Source organism: Anastrepha obliqua, chromosome 3, assembly GCF_027943255.1.
Source record: "Anastrepha obliqua isolate idAnaObli1 chromosome 3, idAnaObli1_1.0, whole genome shotgun sequence".
Lineage (NCBI taxonomy): Eukaryota > Metazoa > Arthropoda > Insecta > Diptera > Tephritidae > Anastrepha > Anastrepha obliqua.
This window is the reverse complement of record NC_072894.1, coordinates 92,181,656-92,194,536: the sequence shown is the minus strand read 5'-3', so window position 1 is coordinate 92,194,536 and position 12,881 is coordinate 92,181,656. Positions and strand designations below refer to the sequence as shown.

Below are 12,881 nucleotides of genomic sequence, written 5' to 3'. Positions count from 1 at the left end.
TTTTTAAAGAATTTAATCAGGAATTTTTACTCTTGATGCATTGTCTTGCCCTTCGCCGTGTCCTATGCGCAAAAGAAAACTACAATAGTCGGGTTCTTGACTGCGCATATTGATTGTGAGCTTAAATTATTTAAAAAATTTCCACAAAGAGCAACGCTTTAAGCAATTACGAACTATGCCAGTTCGCGTACTTCTCGGTACCACAGGCAAAACTTGCCTAAAGTCTCCACCCAGAATAATAATTTTCCCACCAAAAGGCGTCTCATTTTGGTGAATATCGCGCAAAAGATTAAAGAGTTCTTTGCCCATACAATGCTGAAAGAGAGCTGAACAAAGCAAACGTACTCATATACATATATGCGTATATTTGTGTGTCATCCCGCTTTGCATAGACATCGCTGTTATCAATATGAAAATTTTGAACAAATTAACCAATTTTAATTTTTATAATTTTCCGGAAATATGCTCATCAAAACCTTTCTTATGATATATATTTCATATCTGTACGTGTTGTAGTTTAGTCAGAATAAGCGCCATGTTTTAAAATAATACTATAGATTAAAGATTTGATCAAGTGAAGTATTTTACGAGATTTCAGGGTTATTTTTCGAGCTCAAAAACGACCAATATATATTTCTTATATAATCATTTACATCTATAGTGTCATAATTGGAATAGTCACCAACCAAAGGCAGCTGTATTTCAACTATATAAAATGAAAAATCAAACATAATGTTGTCATTTTTTTTATAGAAACGGTATAAAAAAATACGCAGTCCCGCAATTCTAATTATTTTTTCATCCTTATAAAACAGATAAATCAGATTATTTCCAAAAACTTCTTTACTTGGTGTCCAAATTTGCGAAATAGGTACCGTTGGAAAGATATTGAAAGCGCTACAAATCCATGTTACAAATGTTTTAAGGGAACGTTTAAGAAAACCCCAATTTAGCTGCTTTTACAGGTTGCCAGAAAAATTCCATAGTTCCATTCCTGAAATGCTGTTATACGATATTAAATTCAAATAAATATTCAAAAATGACTGGAATATTTAAGCCTGGTAATAACGAAATGTGAGGACTAGTTGTCTTACTATAAAAGACACCTCTAAACAAAGTCAGCAACGAGTGAAAAAGTCTGTTGATTTTTCTCGATATCTGCGCCAACATTCATCATAAATATGTTCCTACCAGACGTACAGTGGCTGGACAATTATATTTTGTCTTCCTGGAGCGGCGGCGGTCACCCATTTACCATGCGCCACCTGAGAATGGGTGGATCCTGCACCACAACAACGCGCCGGCTCAGTTCTCATTGGCTTTGCAAGATGTTGCAACCAATGTTGTAACCCCTGTGGCTTTCCCTTATTCAAAAAGATGAAGTCGACGAAAAGGAAACTCATCACGGTGTAGTAGAGGCATAAAGCGAGAGTTCCATGATAAACAGGACTTTTAGAGCAACAAGCTATATTTTTTGTCTCCAGTTGACATTTAACTTTCATGAGGAATTGACAAAGACGTACGATACTAAATCGGTCGAATAGTACCTACGAGTTGTTGACAACTTAACTTTTAGCCGAAAAATCGACCAGAACTGTTAATCGATATGACGACCCGTTATTGTGCAAAATGAAATGAATTTATAGCCAAGTACATAAAAAAAAATACTACTTATAACTTTGGCATATACTGGCCAGAATATTACCAAGTCCAAATAAATCAATAGAGATTTACCGATGAGCAATGGGGGAAGTTACGTACTAAACGGCACAAAAAAGGTAGCAAAATACATAAATCTGGAAATATTCTCAGGATAGTGCAAAATTGGAAAAACAGCCAAGAGAATACAAAGACAATATTGCGTGTATATCCTTTTCTCTGTGCATCACTCCTTAGGTCAAGGCGTATTCATAGAAGGTGACTTAGAAAGAGCATAACTACATTGGCATGAGTTTTGTTTCACCAATTTGGTGGTTCGAATGTCAACATTTCACAATGTAAACAAACAAATAATACGACAACAAAGAAGTAGGGCACTTTGATTTTCAAACCACGAGCACGCAAGAAAAAAAGCTGTTGCAGCGAAATCCCCTTGTTTGGATTCGTTTTGCTCTTATCTACTCTATCCCCTATTCGTCCAGTTCACTGGACCTTGCATGCACATAAATATTTTCAAAAAGTAGTAAACATGTTCTGTAAAAGCATTTTGAAGCATTTAACCATTCCGTAAATTACAAATATTTTATTGCGCACTGCTTGTTTTTGTTCATAAATAAATAATATAATGATTTCTCTGAGCTATTTTGTAACCTGGAAATTATATTATTAATCTTTTTTATGTGTGTAAAAAATGTACACTTAAACATATAAGGTGAGCTCTGTCTCAGCAACAATAAATTTTCCAGGCAAATTGCTGGTAGAGTTCACTAAATCAACCAATGTTTCCTTGTTTGGCGTAAATTAAAAAATATATAAGAAATAAAGTAATTTCGCCATACGACGTAGACATTTTCCAGACGACAATTACCAAGGTATCGCCTGGACACCTCGTCCATTGCAAGCCATTAAGTAAAAGTCACACATGCGCATGCGCCGCATAGCGAGCGCCCCTGGTGTATCCAAACAGACCACCTGCTAGTTTTCACTAAAAAAAAGAGAAAATCACGCCAAAAACTCGATAAGAGCCAAAAACAGAAAAACTCGTTAACAAATAAACGCAATGCAATGCGAGCCAACGAAACGGCAACCAACGGTAGTTTGTACCACATACAAGCAGATGCACTAGTAGCTGGTGTGGTTGCTTTGGTTTGCTTACATATTTATGTACATATAGTAGGTATGAACATGCGTTTGTGCAATTTACGAATTTGCAGTGGACGTGTATTTGATTTTTTTTTCTTTTTTATTTTATACGTTTATCTATTTCCCGATATGACCATTCGCTTTCCTTGTTCGCCAACTAGTCGCCCATATGCTGAAGTGCAGGTTCAATGATATGGGAAAACCAAATCAACGCAGGCGTTGCCAGAGCGTTTACATAACTGCCAGTGACATGTTGCGAGCCAAGCTATAAATATTTATTAGTGTATGCGAGTATACCTAAGTTTACTGACTTCTCGCTTTTTATCACATTCCGGCTGGCTACACATCGACAGTTTTTGATTTTCGTGAATGTCCATTGACATAGGTCGCCACCAAACAATCCTATTAATCCCACACAAGTTCGTCGCTTAAGTCTTTCGTCACAATAATTTGAATTCTATGATCACAAGCAATAACCGCCTAAATCGACTTAAGAATGAATCTGGTTATATCTACTACGGTACTCTACTACCACAACTCTATATTTACGTGAATTTCCCATCCTAAATAGTATTGATTCAAACAGGTTGACTCAACTTATTGACTTCTATATAACAAACAGGCATAAAAAAGAACATATTTTGTAGGCAAAATTTTCGACCTAGTTGTGCTTGCGACCACAGAATTATGGAACAAAATTTGAGCTTACCTTTTTTCAGAAAATCCTTAATTCCACACACCGCATTCGATACATTCGACATTCAAAAGTGAAACAATTTTAAGAAATAAGTGAATTAATTTTTTTATTAAATTTACATTGCATATTATCCAGTTTGTTTTCACACTCCACTAATAGAAAAGCATACAGCACATGGAGATAATACATTTTAAGACATACTATTTATAATTCTATCAGATTTTTTCTTTTCAATAAATTTAAATTAAAGATAATAGTTTATTTTCGGGTATTTGAAAACAAGCAACGATTATGAGTTCATTAGTAATGCGAAGGAAATAAAATTACATGCAATAAGTCTTCAGTGATGTAGTGTTTGAACACAGCTATTATTAAAAATATAAAGAGATATGAGAATACAAATAAAATTTATAATCCATACGACAAGTCTTTCAAGTCCTTTATGCGCGTACGTACAAGGCTCAATGCCCGGTTCGAGTTAAAGTGGGTAAATTCATGAGTTTGCAGATAGTTTAAAGTAAGTAGTTAGAAGTAGTGACTAATGACATTTTAATATTTCAGTAAATTAATATTACATACATATGAGTTAAAGTGGTGTTGTTGTTACTGGCAGTGGTGCTAATGGCAATAGTTATAGTAATGAACACTCGAACGAGTTATGAGAATATTAACGTTATCACAGTGCATCAAACTCAATTAAAATAGTAAAAAACAAAGGAAACTCTATAAGTAAAAAACTCTCACCACAATTCATACAAGAAAAATTAATATTAAATCGAAGGTATTTAAAATAGTATAAAGTCATGTTATTTCCCTCCCAAGATGGCGGATGAAGTATGCATATTTGAGTAATGAAAATCTAACTGCGTCTGTAAAGTAATCCCATTGTGTTTTCCGTGTTTCTATGTATTTACTGTTCTTATTTTATAATTTAGCTAATTCAGTTTGAAGTTACAACTAACTACTACATTTCTGCTGTTAATGTTTTGATTGGCCTCAATTACAATTATTCGGTTTTGTCAGTTCCTTTAGTAGTGTCCTTCGTGGTGTTCTTCGTGGTGTACAGGAGAAGTTTTGTGCACAACGGCATTGAAGCCGTTATGTTTATCCGCTGAATAGTCCACAGTACGAATAGAGCCATCGGGTTCAACCAACGAGTATTGTCCTGGAAATGGAAAAGATAAATAATAATCTGTTAGCTTAATAATGTTGTGTTCAAGATATGTGCTGCGCGTATTATTAATTGACGCATACCACCTTTTTTCGGTGTTCGGCCTAACTTTTCCTGCAACTTGTGGTATGCGTCGAGATATTGTGCCACAACTGCAGGGACTTGACATGAAGATAAACTTTTATTGCTGTTTCTTGCCTACTGCGGAACTCAAACCCGGGGAAACCAAATGGTAATTAAGTTCGAATTCATTCGACTACGACTAACCCCTAAATCTGTTTTTTTTTTGTTTTCGTGGGTATGATAGGGTTCAAAATGCTTTCGCACAAGCATCGAGTGTGTGGCCACTAAAACAGTCCCTACTCTCCTTCTGGGGAGACACCTTTCCCGGGACTACTTTCTGTATTACTTCCTACAATTTGATAATCTTACAGTTTTCTACGCTTCCAAATGAAAACTGCTTTTAGTTGTCACACATTTATGTAAGTATTATTAACGGTCGTCGTCTGACCATGTACAGATATTTTCAGTAGGGGCATAACCTGATACTTTCAAAATCTATCGGAGTAGTATCAGCTCTTGCAATGGTCAAAAGCCTTCACTTATTAGGTGAGTAATCTGTTTTTTTTTCAGTGTAGGGCAACATTTTTACATGAAACTCGTCATAATGTGAACTGAAAGATATCCAATTCCTGCCAATTTCGTTTAATCGATTAATTTGTGTGGAAAACTTATGGCTGTAAACTTTAAATAGTGAATGTGACTAAAGTTCGTCCATTGACTTAAACTGACTTAAACAACTTAAAATTTCCACCACCGCTTCAGAAATTCGATGGTAATTTTTAATCAACATTCCAATCTCGCTCGTTCATAAATTTCATCATGACAAGAATATAATCCTTGCACGACGTTGTAAAATAAATAATTGAAGCGTACACCCTTTCTGGGTATTTGGCCGAGCTTCTCCTCCTATTTGTGGTGGGCGTCTTGATGTTGTCCCACAAATGGAGGAACCTAAAGTTTTAAGCCAGCTCTGAACAGCAGATATTTTTGTGAGCAGCTTTTCCCGGCAGAAATACACTCGGAGGTTTGCCATTATGTACATGCTGAGGGGCGACTGCAATTATAAAAAACTGTTTTTTATCAATTGGCTGTTTCATGCGCGGAGATTCGAATCTACCCACTCCCGAATGATAGTCATGCATCAACCCATTCGCCCATGGCTAGCGTGGCATTGCTAGGTTATAAAAAAGTGTAAGGATCGACAGATTGAAAACATCCACAACAAAGGCGTACTAATTTTAGAAGAATCGGAGATTTTGAGTGACTGACGAATAATGAATAAGATGGTGAACGAATAATAAGACGGTGTGTCTATCTATCAATAGATATGTATGTGAGGAAGTCGTCTTGACGAGTGCTCCGGTACACATTTTCACCTAGAGAGCCACTCTGGTCATGTGAATTGGAAATTTTTCGAAAAACTTCAAATAAAAAAATATTTGGAATATTGGGATACGTAGATCTCAAGGTAGGATTTTGAACAATCTTAAGTAGATCGAGAAAGTTGTTCACTACTTTGCGGAAAAACCTTTATTTCTGTCACGTGAGATAATTTTTTTCAAAATTTATTGAATTTAAGAGAAATAAGTTCTTATAAAAGGAACCAAAACTATAATAATGAAGAGATGGACTTTTTTAATAAGAGGGAAACAATTTTCTCAATTGTAAAGAAGATTTGCTTTGAAATATTTGCATAGGAATATTAACCTCATAATATTTTTTTTTTTGATGTTTTTATTACGAAAATTTCTAATTAGATTTTTGGTCATAGTTAGCTGGGCTTCTCTTGCTCTCCGAGTGGCTTTCAATCTGGCAAATCTATTCTGTACGCTTTTGACTAATATTTTTACAAACCTTTGACGGAGTCCCCATCGCGCGATTCATGCTGTGATTTTACATCTCCAGTATGGAAGTCATTTACGCCATATTTAAAAGCGTATTTCGGTGGAGCCTAGAATGCAACAAGTGAACAGTCATTAATGTTACGTATTAAGGTATCTGAGCTTATCATGGGCATTATTATGAATATTATACATTAAACTGCATAAATAGATATATGTAGTTGAACTTACGTAATAGTCAACATGCTCTTCTTCATGTTCATATCCATGGTGCTCTTCGCCCAAAGAGACGCGATCGATTTGATGAAGGCCTTCCAGATCATGCCCACCTACTTCCTCATAGCCAGCATGCTGTTCCTCATAGTAGTGGCCGATTGGTGAAGCCATGGTAAGGCACAAAGCCGAAGCGAAGATCAAATACTGAAATTTAGAGAATTTAGAAAAGCTTTTAAAAAACGTTACCAAAAAATCGTTTAAAAGAAGGAAAGAAAAGGAGTATTCTCTAAAGTAATTTGACCGATAGCCAGCAGAGTATTAACTAGAACTCGTTGTGATAAAAATTGTGAACTATATAATGTTTACATTTAATTCGAATTAGATGATTGCATGTGGCAGAATTTCGGTGTTGTCGAATGCCAAATACGCCTCCTTTACAGATACGAGACAGAAAGTTTAGTTAACAATAATAAATTGTAGTTCTTGAATATTTACAATTTCTAACCTTTTAGTAGCACGTTTGTACATAAAAGACCAGCAAACACCCACATTTCATACTGAGTAAGATTAAATTGGGTTAAGTTGACAAATATCGGTTGGGAGTATTTGATTTTCTCCTCCTTCTCTTAATCAATATCCCTGCTATGGACCATTAGTGTCTAACTATTGCTCCAAACAATGGTTGTAAGAAGTCATGATTGAGCGATCGAGGTAGATTTGCTGGATCGCTCTGGGATGGGTTTAATTATTCAACCAATATCTCCTCTTTCGATAAAAGTTACTTCAAGACTGTACTTCCAGGAAATATATGGGAAATCAGCATGTGGATTGGAATCCACGAATAGTATCTCGGTTCGTCTACTTGCTAATTCGCGTGCGGTGCAGCGATCAGACACCAATGCAACGCTCGTGAAACGTATCATAGCTAACTGGAGCACTGACCACTAAATTGTAGCAGTACTTTAAAAATAAAAAAATAAAAAACAAAGACAATACAAGATAATTCCAATTAATAAGTAAAATAATCCATAGACGAACTAAAACTAAAAGGATTGTCGGACGATATGTACATACGAGAATATATATGTATGTATAAGCCTTTGTGTATTAGTGACGGCAAATTCAACGACATATGTAGAGCGTCAATTCATATGCAGATAGGACGATGGCCATGCCGTGCGAATGGAATCCAACACATCTGATTTTAAAGCGTAATACCGCATCTGCTGGTGATAGCTGAGGTTTATAATTCCCATTTGCTAGGGGTTTGCCAGAGCTTCTGCTCCGAACGGCAAAAGAATTTTATTAAAAGTTTTTATATCAAAAATACACTCAGACGTTTGCATTTGCCTTCCAAGCAGTGGCCGCTGTTTCTATCATTTAATGTTGCATGCCCACAGTTCTTGATTTCCCGATACCTGTGCTTGCAAGTAATTATGGGATACTTTTGTTAATCATTGCCTTTTGATTTGGTGCTTGCCATTGCAGTACTTTTTTGTAGTATTTTTTATATGGCAACACTTCAAACTATCATTCAACATAAATTATTTTCATCATTTTAAAATCTTCGAAAAAGCTCTCCGTAATGAGTCGCTGCCTGAATTGTTAAATACCTAAATAATTTAAAAGTAAATCTTTTAGAAGAGTGAGAGAAGAGTTTATTTCAAACAAACAACAAAAAACATCAAACGGCGAAATGTCGCGATGGAATGCACTTTAGAACTAACTTTTACGAAATTTATTTTGTGTAACTTATGCCTTCATATGTTCTGATCTAAAATTTCTAAAAAAGATTATTTCATCTGCACTATTTCCAACAACTAAACGGTACGCCGAACTCCCCAGTTTTTAAGCTATTTTGTCCCCAAATTGTATTACATATTTATTTATTTATTAAAACATATAAGGAAGTGTCTCAAGTTCGAGCAGATTCGAACTTTCTATACCCTGTATATGTTTTTCAAATTTTCTTAAAAAATATCAATATGTTTTCCCTTTTATCCACTTTGAACAGCTTTCGATTTAAAAAAAGGTAGAGTAATTTTTTCGAATGTATATTTGGCGCTTACACTCTTTTTTGGGTGTTTAGTCGCTACCAAGCATCTTTAAGACATTTGAATTATTGTATGTATAGACGAAGCGATGGACGGAAACTAAAATATTTTACAGTTTAAGTGGGTCGATAATTATTATTACGTACGTAAGGAAAAACATTAAAATAAAAATTGAATGAAATGGATGCCGGCAAAGAAAACAGGTCTGTAAACATAATTCCAATGAAATTTTTGTTAAATATTATTAATTAGGGATCCATTTTACAGAAAAAAGCGTGTGTTCATAAACGTTTTGTCCTCTTATTACTTATTATTATAAAATGTAATATCGAATTTCGCTTGCGTTTTGCTGCGATAATTTTTTGCAACCTCAGTAAACGTCGCATACGGATTTTCTCCAACTGTGTATTATTAGCAGCCAATTGCGCAATTAAATTAGCTATTCCTTCTCCTTGTATTTTCTTCATATCGTTAATAATAATTAAAGAAACCAAAATCACCGAAATATTCCACCAAAATAATTTCTATGAAGAAAAACCTCTCAATACAGTATTGACAGCTGATTGTCAATTTTGCAGGTAATCCGCCATATGTGAACAGGTAGACTAATTTGGTGGATTTATAGGTGATTAATGCATATATGAACGTATTATTACGCACATTTTTTTCTTTTAATATTTAACGGTTAGTTCAGTATAGAGATTTGAAAAAAAAAATTATTTATTTCGGTTGCTTAAAAGATTTCTATATTAGTACCTTAAAAAGGACATACTCATAGGATCAAGCATGGAAGCAAAAAAAAAAAGTAAAACTTTTTCATTATTTTTCTTTTTGTATGTCTTATTGATAATTAAATAAAGCTACTTCCACAGTGAAACAATTTTTTTTCAACGCTTTATTAATTCATGCAGTAAAGGGTTGCAAATGGGCTTTCCGTACTTCGAAGCCATTTGTATGAAGCATAATCGAAAAAAAAATTATTTTGTTAAATTTCGTTAAAAATCGCCATTAGATCCCAACACGTCTGCAAATCAGGCTAAATCGAAAAAAAACTACTTTGAAAAAATTACGTTATTTCACTGTCCCACTGAAAACAATTTCCAAATCTTCTTACTTATTCCACCAGAACAAGTGGCCTATAAATTTGAATAATCATATTTTCCTTTTTGTTATTCAAATATGGACAAATTTTTGATTGTGTGCCTACACATTAATGCAAACATTTCAAAACCCATTTAAGACGGTGGTTTGAAGCGAAAACAAATTTTTGAATTCGAATTGAGGAAGCTTAGAATTCCAAGGTTTTCAAATTCTTCTTAGTAAACAATTACTATGCACAGGTAAAAAAATTGTGTTATATATTCAATTCCAAGGAATTAGTTTCATCGTAAGAAGTAATCTAAGATTATTATTTTCTTTAGAAGTGATTTAACTACTTTAGTGATTCTAGAAGCTATTTAACTAATAATGTTTCAGGTCCACAACAGAAAATAGTAAAGCAATCTTATCGCGGAAATTTAAACTTATGCGTTTTTTTCGTTTCAGAATATTGGTTTTAATTTTCAATGCAAAGAGGTTTCGATTTCATGAAACTTTAACTTTGGCACTATGATATCTATAATCAGCTAACATATTGTATTATTTTTTTATTGAAGCACCAACACTAACAGGTGCCGTTGAGGTTTTTTCGAAGTAAACACTAATACATTTTTTGCGGAAGCTTATTCACACATCTTCATTATATGATGTCACATTTTTAAGTGTGGCACACAGAATATAAAGTCCTTTTTGCTTTGCGAAGCATCCTGAGAGCTTATTGCTTTATTTTAACACATACATACAAGCATATTCTGTATTCTATATGTTTGTAGAGTCACTTAAATCCTTCGTAAATCGTTTATAAGATTTTCAGCATTGCTCACCTTAAGTGCCATTTCAAATTAGTTCTTTTTTTTAAATTAACTTTATGATATGTAAATTTTTTGTTGAATTTTATATACCAAATGGGTACTTGTTATATGTATATTATTTGTTATTTGAAATATTTTTTAGTAAAAAACGAGATCACTACTTTGTGCTGATCGAATTGAACGTTGCCACTTTTCACCACTGAATAATGCCAAAGCTACGAAAACGTGGTGCTTTTATATATTTAGGAAGAAAGTGCCGCATGCAGTGAGCCACCAATATGCAACAGCAACAACCAGCAACGACAAAGTTGCAGTTTAAAGCAACATATTGCAACAATAGTGCCAACTTTGTAATAGTGGCAACAACAATTGTAAGTAAGAGAGGAAGAAAAAGAGAACAAAGCAAAATGTGCAGTGGAAATCACTTAGAAAATCAGACAAAAATACCACAAGAGAGGACATGATTGCTATAGCAGGCTTGCATAAAAGCCAAAGTGTGTGTGTGAATACAATAACTGTAAACAAAGCGGTAAATGAACAATACAAGTTGAAAAAGTATAACAGCTGGAACTCACTACAGCTGCAACAAAAAACAAACAAAATCGTAAATGCGAAATGATGCCAAAAACGGTAGGAAATTTAATTAGTGTTTATATTTACTACAACAACTACTCGTATAAAACGCTAGCCGCTAGCATGCCTTCAGACATACAAGTGCCCACTTGCACATTTGCTTATGGGTTGCTGCTACTTTGCGTTTGGGCAGCAATAAAACAAAATTTTAGTATAGCAAAGAGTTAATTTTTGTTGACATTAAATTTATCTATGTCAACGAGCACATAATTTTAAATACACAAATCCCATTGTTAGTCTTTATTTTGTTACTCATAACACAGGAGTACATACATACATATGTTTCGAATGCTTGCGTAATTTCAATTGTATCGGTAAGGCACATACATATTTAAAATCTCTTAAATAGCGAATCTCCAACAAATAAAGAAGGCTAATATCGGTTCAAATCAAACTTTATGTACCCACGCACATTTTAATAAAATTTCATTTGGGATGCCTTTTGATTTTTGGAATCAAACAGACTCATAGACAGACGAACTCAATAATATTTATGTATATAGGATCGAAGTGAAAAAAAAATTTAAAGTTTTACTAGCGGCGTATTTACATATTTTCAGAGGCTCAATATTTGTACCGAAATTGCGCAATTTTGCATCATCTGTAGCAGATATCACGTTATTTTTATTTTTTATTTATAATAATAAAAGTTATCCAGCAGGTAGGCGTGGTTATTGACCGATTTCGCCCATTTTAAATACCAAACTGCTTATCAAGTTTCACTAAAATATGTATATTAATTTTTGCTCGAGTTATCGTACGCATGGGTGAACATTTTGACATTTATTTATATGTCTATAGATATTTATTTCGATTCCTTCATGCTGTCACATACTACAGTTGCCTTTTATTATACATATAACTAAACTCTTATTTGAACCAGAAAGAAACTTTAGGTTTTGTAGGAAATCTATGGAAAATGTAATTAGTCATCGCTCTTCATATCCGAGTATATCCTCTTTCATCCATATGTCTTCAAGATAGGAACAGGAGAGCTGCATCATTGCGTACCAAGGGCCGGTATTTCATCTACATGGCAGATATAGATTGGATGTATTATAGTAGTGTATTTCAAGGCGGCCGCCTTAGCCGAATGAGTTGGTGCGTAACTACCATTCGGAATTCAGAGAGAACGTAGGTTCGAATCTCGGCGAAAGACCAAAATGAAAAAAAAGTTCTTTCTAATGTGTATTTCTGCAATGAACAAGCTCGTCATAAAAAAATATCTGCCGTTCGGAGTTGACTTTTGAAACTGTATTTGTGGAACAACATCAAGACGTATACCACATATAGGAGGAGCAGCTCGGCCAAACATCCAAAAAGAGTGTTTGCGGCAATTATATATACTTGTATATATATTTTAAATAGTGGCCATATAAAGGGCTCAATATTTAATTAAGGTTTACTAAGGTCTAATAGTCGGAGAAATTCTTGATTGTATGATTTTATAAAATAATGTTTTATCGATGACCAAGGGTAAATTTCACTCTTTTA

General features: G+C 34.2%; 1 protein-coding gene across 1 annotated transcript; it reads right to left on the bottom strand.

The window, feature by feature from the left end:
- Window positions 1-3,815: 3,815 nt before the first annotated feature.
- LOC129242110 (adult-specific cuticular protein ACP-22) lies at window positions 3,816-7,713 on the bottom strand. Its single transcript, XM_054878668.1, has 4 exons — window positions 7,573-7,713; window positions 6,806-6,994; window positions 6,588-6,684; window positions 3,816-4,664 (listed from the first exon to the last, which is right to left on the bottom strand). The coding sequence occupies exons 1-4, from the start codon at window positions 7,711-7,713 to the stop codon at window positions 4,528-4,530; spliced, it is 564 nt and encodes a 187-aa protein (XP_054734643.1). The 3' UTR covers window positions 3,816-4,527.
- Window positions 7,714-12,881: the final 5,168 nt, after the last annotated feature.

Coding starts and splice junctions, on each gene's coding strand:
- LOC129242110 (XM_054878668.1), bottom strand. CDS start 7,713: ATGATACGTTTCACGAGCGTTGCATTGGTGTCTGATCGCTGCACCGCA. Junction 6,995..7,572: donor CCTGGAAGTACAGTCTTGAA/GTAACTTTTATC, acceptor TCTAAATTTCAG/TATTTGATCTTCGCTTCGGC. Junction 6,685..6,805: donor AAGAGCATGTTGACTATTAC/GTAAGTTCAACT, acceptor GTTGCATTCTAG/GCTCCACCGAAATACGCTTT.